This window comes from Entelurus aequoreus, linkage group LG11, assembly GCF_033978785.1.
Source record: "Entelurus aequoreus isolate RoL-2023_Sb linkage group LG11, RoL_Eaeq_v1.1, whole genome shotgun sequence".
Taxonomy (NCBI): Eukaryota; Metazoa; Chordata; class Actinopteri; order Syngnathiformes; family Syngnathidae; genus Entelurus; species Entelurus aequoreus.
The window spans coordinates 66,885,498-66,896,793 of NC_084741.1; the positions used below are offsets into that span (position 1 = coordinate 66,885,498).

The 11,296-nt window shown below is 38.2% G+C and overlaps 1 protein-coding gene across 6 annotated transcripts in view; it reads left to right on the forward strand.

Annotated features, from left to right (window-relative positions):
- Positions 1-11,296, forward strand: part of ddr1 (discoidin domain receptor tyrosine kinase 1) — a 109,429-nt gene that overhangs the window by 65,798 nt on the left and 32,335 nt on the right. For all 6 annotated transcript variants that reach the window (XM_062063857.1, XM_062063855.1, XM_062063856.1 and 3 more), the window contains 2 exons: positions 4,899-5,001; positions 5,367-5,553. In XM_062063857.1, coding sequence (XP_061919841.1) covers positions 4,899-5,001; positions 5,367-5,553 — 290 coding nt within the window. The remainder of the gene's footprint in view (positions 1-4,898; positions 5,002-5,366; positions 5,554-11,296) is intronic.

Below are 11,296 nucleotides of genomic sequence, written 5' to 3' on the forward strand. Positions count from 1 at the left end.
AGAGGTTAGCACATGAAAATAGATCTAAAGATAAAATATAATATGAAAATGCACCCAATTGCAGGAAATGTAGTCTTGATTTTCTAAATGTTCTAATCTGAGTGCTTTGATAGGTGTCGTACATTTGTTAGTCTCCAAAAGACCAGAAAAAGTTGCTAGAATTGTCACTATATATTTATATTCTTTGGCAGACTACCTTATTTTTCGGAGTATAAGTCGCTCCGGAGTATAAGTCGCACCGGCCGAAAATGCATAATAAAGAAGGAAAAAAACATATATAAATCGCACTGGAGTATAAGTCGCTTTTTTGGGGGAAATTTATTTGATAAAAACTTAACACCAAGAATAGACATTTGAAAGGCAATTTAAAATAAATAAAGAACAGTGAACAACAGGCTGAATAAGTGTACGTTATATGATGCATAAATAACCAACTGAGAAGGTGCCTGGTATGTTAATGTAACATATTATGATAAGAGTCATTCAAATAACTATAACATATAGAACATGCTATACGTTTACCAAACAATCTGTCACTCCTAATCGCTAAATCCCATGAAATCTTATACGTCTAGTCTCTTACGTGAATGAGCTAAATAATATTATTTGATATTTTACGGTAACGTTCTAATAATTTCACACACAAGTCGCTCCTGAGTATAACTCGCACTCCCGGCCAAACTATGAAAAAAACTGCGACTTATAGTCCGAAAAATACGGTACGTGCTTTATGAGATATGTTAATAAGCGAAATTGTAACAACGAGCTATATTCAGACAGTCATATTTTTTGGCGTGTATGAGCAAGGGTGTAACAGGTACTACCAAGCTGTAAAAAATAAACAGATCCCTGGAAAAACACTGAATACAAAAACCTTGATCTCCCTCTCAACCGGTAATGTGAAGTGAAGTGAATTACATTTATATAGCGCTTTTTCTCAAGTGACTCAAAGCGCTTTACATAGTGAAACCCAATATCTAAGTTACATTCAAACCAGTGTGGGTGGCACTGGGAGCAGGTGGGTAAAGTGTCTTGCCCAAGGACACAACGGAAGTGACTAGGATGGCGGAAGCGGGGATCGAACCTGCAACCCTCAAGTTGCTGGCACGGCCGCTCTACCAACCGAGCTATACCGCCCCTCAAATCAAATCAATCAAAGTTAAAGGTTGCGTAAACTATTATTTTTTTCATGTTGTTTAAAAAGTAACTTCTTTTTACACTTCTACAAAAGCTAAGTATTTAGATTTAGTTCAAAACATTGGCTGTACAGTTACAGTATACAATCTGATATTATTAAGGCCACAGTTTGACCCTGAAACAAGTATTTCTACTTTAATTTATTCCAATGTGGAAGTCGGGGGAAAAAAAATCTAGTTTGTGTCATGTCTTTACAAATCTTACCTTTCAGACAGGGAAGGTTGAGATAACTGTCGTTTTAGATTTAGTCCTCTTCCGAATTTAGAAGGGAGGAGGATTGAGCCAATAACAACGATTACAAGTGTGTGTTTTTGTCATCCATCCAATGCATCAAATTTACAGGCTTGCTAGCGTTTGCCAGGGTTTAGCGTCTCCGCTCTCTGATGAATAGCGTGGGTCTCTACGATTCCTGAAGCACTCTCTGTATTTATGAGCGCTTACATCCGCTGCAGCCTCCTTCCAACTCCCTCGTTCATCGCTGGGCCGTCTCTAAATCAGCGCTGTCCTGAGTTGGTCTTTTGGGAGAAAGCGTCTCATTCCAGTTTGAGTCAAGACAGGTCAACTCTGATTGTCCAGAGCCTGAGATTCTGCACATTATGTAGCATATATATGGACACTTTTCCACCAATGAGAACAATTTATGGTATGCAGTGGTGTTTTAGAAACAAATCTGTAGAGGGACCACTTGCTGTAGGTTGTAGTTTTTTTTCCCCAATGACTGCACAGAAAATAAATAGTATACCATTGAAATTGAATCTAATCTAAGAGGTTTGCCATTGTTTGTTTTGCGCGTTTATGCATGATGTCAAACTCACTGTCTTAAAATCTTTTCTTAGTGTTTTAAAATGATTATTGTTAAGCATGTTTTTCCTATTTAGCCTGTTTTCGTCCCCTGTTTTGTCTTGGCATGTACTATAATTTATTGCGCATTTTATATTGTACATTGTTTATATTGTTGCTGTATGTGGGTTTACAAATTTGGTCACTTGTTTTTTAAGCTAAATTCATGGGGCATTAAACCCAATTAAAACAATGTACTGTACACATACATATTGTACAGTATCAATCAATCAAAGTTTATTTATATAGCCCTTAATCACAAGTGTCTCAAAGGGCTTCACACGTCACAACAACATCCTCGGCTCAGATCCCACAGTGCGGGAAACGCGCCGTAAAGAAAGAACAGGAAGAACTGGCAAGTGCACTTGCGAAGGTACTCCAAAAACATGCAAAAAGTGAGCCAAGCATTTACTAGGACTGTCAAAATCAACAAGTTAACTCATGTGACTAATCACAAAATGATTGCATTACTCATGAACGCACTGAGATGAATCATGCAATTTATTTTGACCGTGCAAGCTTTTTAACCTCAACTGCTTCGACAGTTAGTGATCAAATCAATGCATACTCAGCACAAAAATCAGTGGAGACTCCGGCTGGTGTGCTCCCTGGCAAATATCCCTCCAAAATACACAATGAAAGAACCTAAATGAGAACTGCACTTTTTTTTTAAATTTCCTATTGTTCACAATCATTATGAAAGACATGACGGCTGGATTTTTTAAATTATGCATTCCAACTTGTAAATAAACACATTTATAGCGGAGCCAATAGGAGGTCCTCTATTTTGCTCATAAAATCCAAAGAAATATCATCCAAAAAGCGCCAACAATACTCCATTTGAATTTAGTGATTTGAATATTAACCATGTGTTGGTGATAGTGATATAAGCGCAGACAAACTATTTGTGGCGGTGCTGTGATCACAAGCCTTTGAACAATTTCAACATGATCGACTGGCAAGATGTTTCCTCACTTCCTTGCTCCCTGGAAGTTTATTGTTAATCATAAATCACGCATCTCACCTGGACGGAAGAAGTCTGAGGACGTATTCCGACAAGTTGGTAGACCATTTAGGACTCGGAAATGGCGAGAATGACACGAAAAGACGTTTGGTTCCCCCCTTCCCCCACCCTGTTTCTTTGTGAGGATTATGAGACATTCTTCACCTAATAGGATGTTCATATATTCCCAATCAGTGGGCATCCTAATGGCAGCAGACATTGCACAGTAAGTAATGTTTTATTATGTTTGTTGGCTCTCATAGTCTGCATTGAGCAGTAATCAGTGATGATGAAAAAAATTAATGCGCCGCGTATGTTAAAAATGATCAAAATACGTAAAGATTAAATGTTATGTACCCGTTCGTACATTACATACACTACCGTTCAAAAGTTTGGGGTCACCCAAACAATTTTGTGGAATAGCCTTCATTTCTAAGAACAAGAATAGACTGTCGAGTTTCAGATGAAAGTTCTCTTTTTTTCTGGCCATTTTGAGCATTTAATTGACCCCACAAATGTGATGCTCCAGAAACTCAATCTGCTCAAAGGAAGGTCAGTTTTGTAGCTTCTGTAACAAGCTAAACTGTTTTCAGATGTGTGAACATGATTCCACAAGGGTTTTCTAATCATCAATTAGCCTTCTGAGCCAATGAGCAAACACATTGTACCATTAGAACACTGGAGTGATAGTTGCTGGAAATGGGCCTCTATACACCTATGTAGATATTGCACCAAAAACCAGACATTTGCAGCTAGAATAGTCATTTACCACATTAGCAATGTATAGAGTGTATTTCTTTAAAGTTAAGACTAGTTTAAAGTTATCTTCATTGAAAAGTACAGTGCTTTTCCTTCAAAAATAAGGACATTTCAATGTGACCCCAAACTTTTGAACGGTAGTGTATATACTTACATCATGTATATAAAACCTTGAATTTTACCATGAATTGATTATTGTAGACCCCGACTTAAACAAGTTGAAAAACTTATTCGGGTGTTACCATTTAGTGGTCAATTGTACAGAATATGTACTGTACTGTGCAATCTACTAATAAAAGTTTCAATCAATCAATCAAAAAAAAACCCTCAATGGAGGTGTTTGGGTGTTTTTTTAAGGGCTTTATAGGCGGCGTAGAGCTGCTCCCATCGGCTCCATTGTAAGCAAACTTTTGATCGCATTTATCTAATATTTAGAATGCAAAAAATAAAACAAAACATCGTCATGTCTTTCATAATGATCGTGAACAATGGGCAAAATTCCCCAAAAAGTGCTGTTCCCTTTTACGATATCCTCATATTTAAGTAAAATGTTGAAAAACGTTCCTGGATGACATTCTGACAATAAAATTGCATTTGTGTTTAAATATTGGGATCTTTTATTTATGCAAACGCGCAATCACCTGTGAGTAACCATGATTAATACGAATTTAAAAATGTGAATTGGATATTTAAAAAGTAATTTGACAGCTTAGTATTTACATTTATCTTGTAATATTATATGTATGAAGTATTTTTTAATATAAAAAACCAAACATTTACATCCTTAAAAAGAAGCTGACATTTTCTGGGAAGACGTGTTGGTTAGGTACCAACCACTCTGGTGTGTTTAATTTTTACCATTTTCTTATGGCAAACGGTGTATCATAAAAGATGTTTATGGCTAATAAAATGTAGCGCTTGGGCATGGATTATTATGGCTGCCAGAGTGCTGAGTGCTAGTGTATGCTGCTGAGCCTGATTAGCTCATCTGTTAAAGCTGCACAGACCCAAGTAACCGAGCCTTTGCCCTTGCTCTTTTGAAACTTTCGGCAATCAAGTGACAAACCATTGGTATTATCTCTGTTTTTTTCTCTTATAGATGGTTTAAAGGCTTATACAGCTCCCGTGGGCCACGTCATGAACCTGTCAGGCATGCCCGTCAACCTGAACGACTCCACCTACGATGGAAGCACACAGCAAGGGTAGGCACTCTGGACTACAAAATTATAGAAGTGCTTCAGCAAGTGTTTGCATCAAGCACCACTCAGCACGTGCAGCTCGTCCAGCTCCTTTCTCGACGCCTAATACAAATGGGACCCACAGTGTTATTTTAGTTGCTGGGGGATTTGGAGGCGTGTTTCCTGGCCACAATGTTTTGGCAAGCCGCAAGAGGGTCACGCTCGCTCGCCCCGGCTGTGCGGTTAATGGGCCTGGGATGTTTTGCTTATGAGTAAGCTAACACCTTTTGATGCGATCCAGACGGGTTGCGGTGCAGATGTGCGCTAATAGGAGACAATGTGTATACTGCAACATGACCTTGTGTCACTGCGTGTGTGTGTGTGTGCAGCTTGCAGTTTGGCGGCCTGGGTCAACTGTGCGATGGCGTCCTGGGAGGAGACGACTTCATGGAAACCAAAGAGCTGAGGGTGTGGTCCGGCTATGACTACCTGGGCTGGAATAGAGATGTTCTCGGGAAGCCCAGCGTGGATATCGAGTTCCATTTTGAGAAGCCACGTGTCTTCCGTACCATGCAGGTAGGCGGCTTAGTTCCACTGGCAGCCCACCAACCCAATCTGAGCCTGGAATGACATTTGATTAGCCCGCTAGTGCAGCTCAACACGTGGAACCGTTTCCACATTTTTGCTGCAGTTTTCTCAATTCAGCAGATAACTGATCAACTGTGCTAATAATGCTCTTTGACTAGCATTTTTCTTTCGGAGTGCTCCTGTATATTGATAATATTGAGGAACTTTTACTTGCATTTTATCAGTGGGTTTTTAGAAACACAGCACTCCTGTCACATAGAGAATCTTTGACTAGTGTTTTCCCCATAATACACTCCTGTTATGTAGGGGATCTTTGACTTCCATTTTTATAGTACTCTAAGTCAGTGTTTTTCAACCTTGTTTGAGCCAAGGCGCATTTTTATCTTTGAAAAAATCTGGAGTCACACCACCAGCAGTAATCATTGAAAAATTAAACTCAGTAGACAATAAAAAGTCGTTGTCGCAATTGTTGGATATGAATTTAAACCATAACCAACCATGCATCAATATAGCTCTTGTCTCAAAGTAAGTGTACTGTCACGACCTGTCACACCACGCCGTGACTTATTTATTTTGCTGTTTTCTCATGCGTATTGTTTTAGTTCTTGTCTTACGCTCCTATTTTGGTGGCTTTTCATGTTTGTTGGTATTTTCCTGTTGCAGTTTCATGTCTTCCTTTGAGTGCTATTCCCCGCACCTGCTTTGTTTTAGCAATCAAGAACATTTAAGTTGTTGCTATCTTTTTTTGTGTGGACATTGTTGATTGTCATGTCATGTTCGGATGTACTTTGTGGACGCTGTCTGCTCCACACGCTCTAAGTCTTTGCTGTTGTCCAGCATTCTGTTTTTGTTTACTTTGTAGCCAGTTCAGTTGTAGTTTCGTTCTGCATATTCATTCCTTCAAGGCCTTTTTTAGGGGCACTCACCTTTTGTTTATTTTTGGAGCATTAGATACCTTTTTACCTGCAATTTGCCTCCCGCTGTCGCCTGCATATTGTGATCACGACAAACCATCGTCGTCTCACACGTCGTGTTCTCGACATCTACAAAGCAATTAGCTACCAACTGCCACCTACTGATATGGAAGAGAATAACATGGTTACTCTGCCGAGCTCTAGACAGCACCGACACTCAACAACGGCACATTATTTGCGGATTATAATTACTGGTTTGCAAAAAACACTTTTAACCCTAATAGGTGAAACTACATAATCTCCCACGGCACGCCAGACTGTAGTGTGCCGCGGCACAGTGGTTGAAAAACACTGTGCTAAGTACTTGGAAACAGAGCGCTCCGGTCATATAGAGGATCGTTGATTAGCATTTTTCCCATTAAGCGCGCCTGTCGTATTAAGGACCTTTTGAGTTGCATTTTTGCAATATATCATTTTAAATAGTTAATCAACACAATCAATCTATCCCGTCTAAAAAGCCCCCTAAAAAAATCCAAAAAAAAATCAGTTTTATATACAGTACATGCTGTAAGTATGCCTGCTTTGTAGTAACAGGGACATTCATCACAACATGTAATATTTACCTTATTTTGGTCATTTTAAGCATTGCCGTAGTTTTTGGCCGCACATTAATTTTAAAGATTTGTTCGCTATTTCTTTTTACAAAAACAACTGCTACTCATGGAATACTTCATGAGACGACGATGACTACTTTTGGCCAAATAATAAATGATAAATAAATAAATAAATAAATAATAATAATAATAATAAATAATGACCCAGAACCTTATATTTTTAGCCTGAAAAAACGGAGGATGAGTTACAAGTTTTAGACACTGAGTGCTCAGTAGCTCGCGAAACACTAAGTATCATGTAGCAGTGTTGTTAAAGAAAAAATACAAACTACCAACATAATGCAACCATCACTTACTGTACAATGTCCGCTCTTACTGGGATGCCGACAGATGGGATTGTTGTATCTTTCAGCAGGAGACTTGTGCTCCTTGTTTAGATGATGAATTCATCATAATCCTCACTCCTCAGGTAAAAAAAAGCTGGGAGCAAACAAGAATAGTGTCGTGTCTTCGTAACAATGTATGTGGGACTAATTTGAATTTCAAAGTTGACCAACTTCTCAGCTTATGGCCACAACCTTCTACTATAAAAATGAGTCATCATTTATAATGTAGCACAAACTTTTACCAACTCAGAGCAGCAGCTTGGTATGTCAATAGCTGCAGTAACTACGTTACCTCTGTGATCACTTAAATTATTTAATAACTATTAAAAATAGTTCCTCTATGTTAGCTCTTACGTTAACAATGACGCTAATACTTGGTTAATACTAATAGGCAGGGCACAGCATGTAAAAGGAGTATTCTTGGCGGTTTTTGGATGTTTTTTGAGAGGGCAAAATAAATGACTCCCCATTTCCTGCATTGTTAGCTACCTCGTGATACCTCAAAACTCGGGTCAGGCTGATTACAAAAATAAATATACATTTGAATATACTGCAAAAGAAGGGACTCATGAAAAATAAATATACATAAAATCAGGCAGTGCTAAAATAAATATATTGTCACTAAATAATTATAAATAATATGCATATGTATTGCATCAAGGGTTGGAATTGGGGGTTAAATCACCAAAAATGCTGCTGCCCACTGCTCCCCTTACCTCCCAGGGGGTGAACAAGGGGATGGGTCAAATGCAGAGGACAAATTTCACCACACCTAGTGTGTGTGTGACAATCATTGGTACTTTAACTTTAACTTTAACTTTAACTTTAACTTAACTTTAACTAAATCAACTGTCAATAGAATTAAACTGCAATTAAAAATACAGCTTCACCACTCAAGTCATAATGTTTGCGAGTAAGAAAGTTCTCTATGACTTTGTAATTGTATGCATGTTCAAAATATACTCAAACCATAACCATAATTTTAGCTCCAGAATTCCCGTTTGTTTGAGATTGTCATTACTGCCACAAGTGGTGGAAAAGTGTATTACAACTGAGTACCACTGCGACCCGTACGGACCACAGCTGAGAAATAGATATGTTTGGGGGGCCCAACAATGGAAACACTAATATAAAGGATCTTTGACTACTGTTTTAAATAAAGATGTACATTTGAAGGTATGACATAGTCTTATATTTAGAAAAGCACTCGGAGAGGGCAGACTAGGGATGAGAATTGATAAGATTTCTGTGGTTCCGATTCCACTTTCGATTTTGCTTAACGATTCGGTTCTTTATCGCTTCTTCTATCGATTCCTATTTGAGAAAAAAGAGAAAATAAATGGATTAGCCTATAGTAAAGTCTTAAGAGGCACATACAGTAAGTAGCATTAAAAAAAAATAACTTTTTTGAAAATAAAGAAAGAAACAAGTATTCTTCTGTAGAATTTAACTAAATAAACCATGTGGAAATTACACAAGAATTGAATATTTAGTAACATGTGATAACTCCTTACATGCAAAGTGAGATATGTCAAGCCTTTATTTGTTATAATGTTGATGATTCTGGCTTAAAGTTTATGAAAATATTGAATTGAAAATCTCAGAGAATGTGGGGTTTCAAAAATTGCAAGCCATGGCTTGACATATCTCATCTTGCATGTAATGAGTTAATATCACATAACAGTTTTGCATTTGAAGTTCAATTGCTGGGAAGAATAGACTTACACAATGTTCACATGTTTTGAGTTACACCTGTATAATGGAAATGACAGAGTGAAAATCTAGTGAGATGATAACATGCAACTTTTCTCTGACTACAATTAAACATTCATCTACCGAAAAAAGTAGTGCTACTGTGGCAAATAGGTGCAAGCTTTTGACCACAAACTTAGTCACTGCTCGGTTACATTCGTCTAGCTGCAGAACTGGAGCGAGTACTGCCTGCCTCGGAGAATCTGTCTCTCGTCATTCTTATCTAAATGAAAATGTGTTCTTTTCAATTTAACGAATTATAGCGCCAACATTAGTTGGTGTTGTATTTACACCAGGTGACTGCTGCTGGAATGACATCGAATTAATTTATAGTTATCGCATGCTGTGTTTAAATGTTTCAGCATATTGCTCATATGTCGTACTCTTGATGAAATAGCAGCCGTGCAAATATTACAAGTAGCGCTGTTGCAATCTCTTTTAAAAAGACTTTAGCGCATTTCTGCCGCCGTGTGCGTCATGTTGCTATCTGATGTCACTACGTACGTTGCATAACGACGTCATTTCTGTATGCTGAAATTAAGAGAATCGTTTGGGGAAAAATGGCAAGCGATTTCAAGGAATTGACACACTGGTAGCTGGTTCTAAACATGAACCGGTTTTCGACCTTCGCCAGGCCCCATCTTCCAATGGTAAAAAAATTACTGATCTTGATCAACCCCGAAATGTAGTCACTTGTTCTTTCTACCATTTCTGACTTTTACTGAAAGGTCGATCCCATAACATTTTGAGGTATCTTTCCATGCCTTTCTAAGTATGAAAGAAACAAAGTGAAGCCTCCTGTCTGTCACCACTGTCTTTGTGTTTTTTGTTGGTGGAGGCGAGGCCGCCAGCATACATACACACAGAAGTTGAAGCTCATAAAGTAAACTTACAGTAATGTAACGTAGTGGAAATAATCCGGATCAGCCCCACAATGTCATTACTTGTTCCCCATGCCATTATCCTATTAAACACCATCTGCGGGGCCGCTAGCATACACACGCAGAAATTACATAGAAATTAACCGAATCAAATCTAATAATTTGTTCCTTATCCCATTTCAGACATTTCAGTTTCATGGAAATCCGCCCATATATTTTTGAATTATTTTGCTAACTAACTGACAAACTAGTGACAATGATAACATAACCTCCTGGCTGAGGTGATAATGTACAAAATAAGTAACAGTGAAGAGGGAGATTTTGGGGTATGGAAACAGTTTATTCATGCGACTTTCCTTGAAACTAAGACTTTTCAGGCCAAGAGCTTTCACAGATGACCTGCAACATTCCCCAGGACATGTTTTTATTTTTATTTTTTTTTAAGAGGCTCTAATTTGGATTCTGAAGTGGTTCATCCTCTAACCGGAGATCATCCAGCCTCCTCAAAATGTCAGAGATTAGATTCTAAATCTTCTTTTGAGTGCAGTTGAATGCCAGCAGGTCTTTGTGATCCCCTTGGCACCTCTTGGTGTGTGCGACACATTTTTTGAGCAGTGTTTAAACCACATTCTGTACCTTTTGCAATTGCAGCGCTCCTGTTTCAATTTCCTGTCTGCATTCAAATGAATTCCCTCTGGAGGCACGAGTACCCCCAAATAATCATTTGTGTCCAGATGTTCTTCATACCGCTGGCCATTTCCACTTCGGGGCATATGACCTCAATTGGATTTCTGGAGGAACTCGATGCATAAATCTATATGCTCATGAATAACTCTCATAAATATGTAATATTGGTATTATAAGTAAGTACCCACAAAATCATTTCCATGTGTTGAACAAAGATAGGAATGCTGACAAAGACCTTTTATTTATTTATTTTTCAATTAACGCTTTGATGTGGTAACTGAATAACCTCATTAGGGTAAGTCGAGCATCACAGCTGGATAATGGGAGGCTAATCCTTTATTTATGCCTCTAATGAAGCTCTGCACACAAACCGCCGGAGGTCATGTGATGCGTGCTACTTTTAAAATACACAAACGCAATAGTTCACAGTAATGTTTTCTCAATGGATGGAGTTGGGATAATCAATTTTAGTGTGCCCAGAAAAGAGTTAAGAGGAA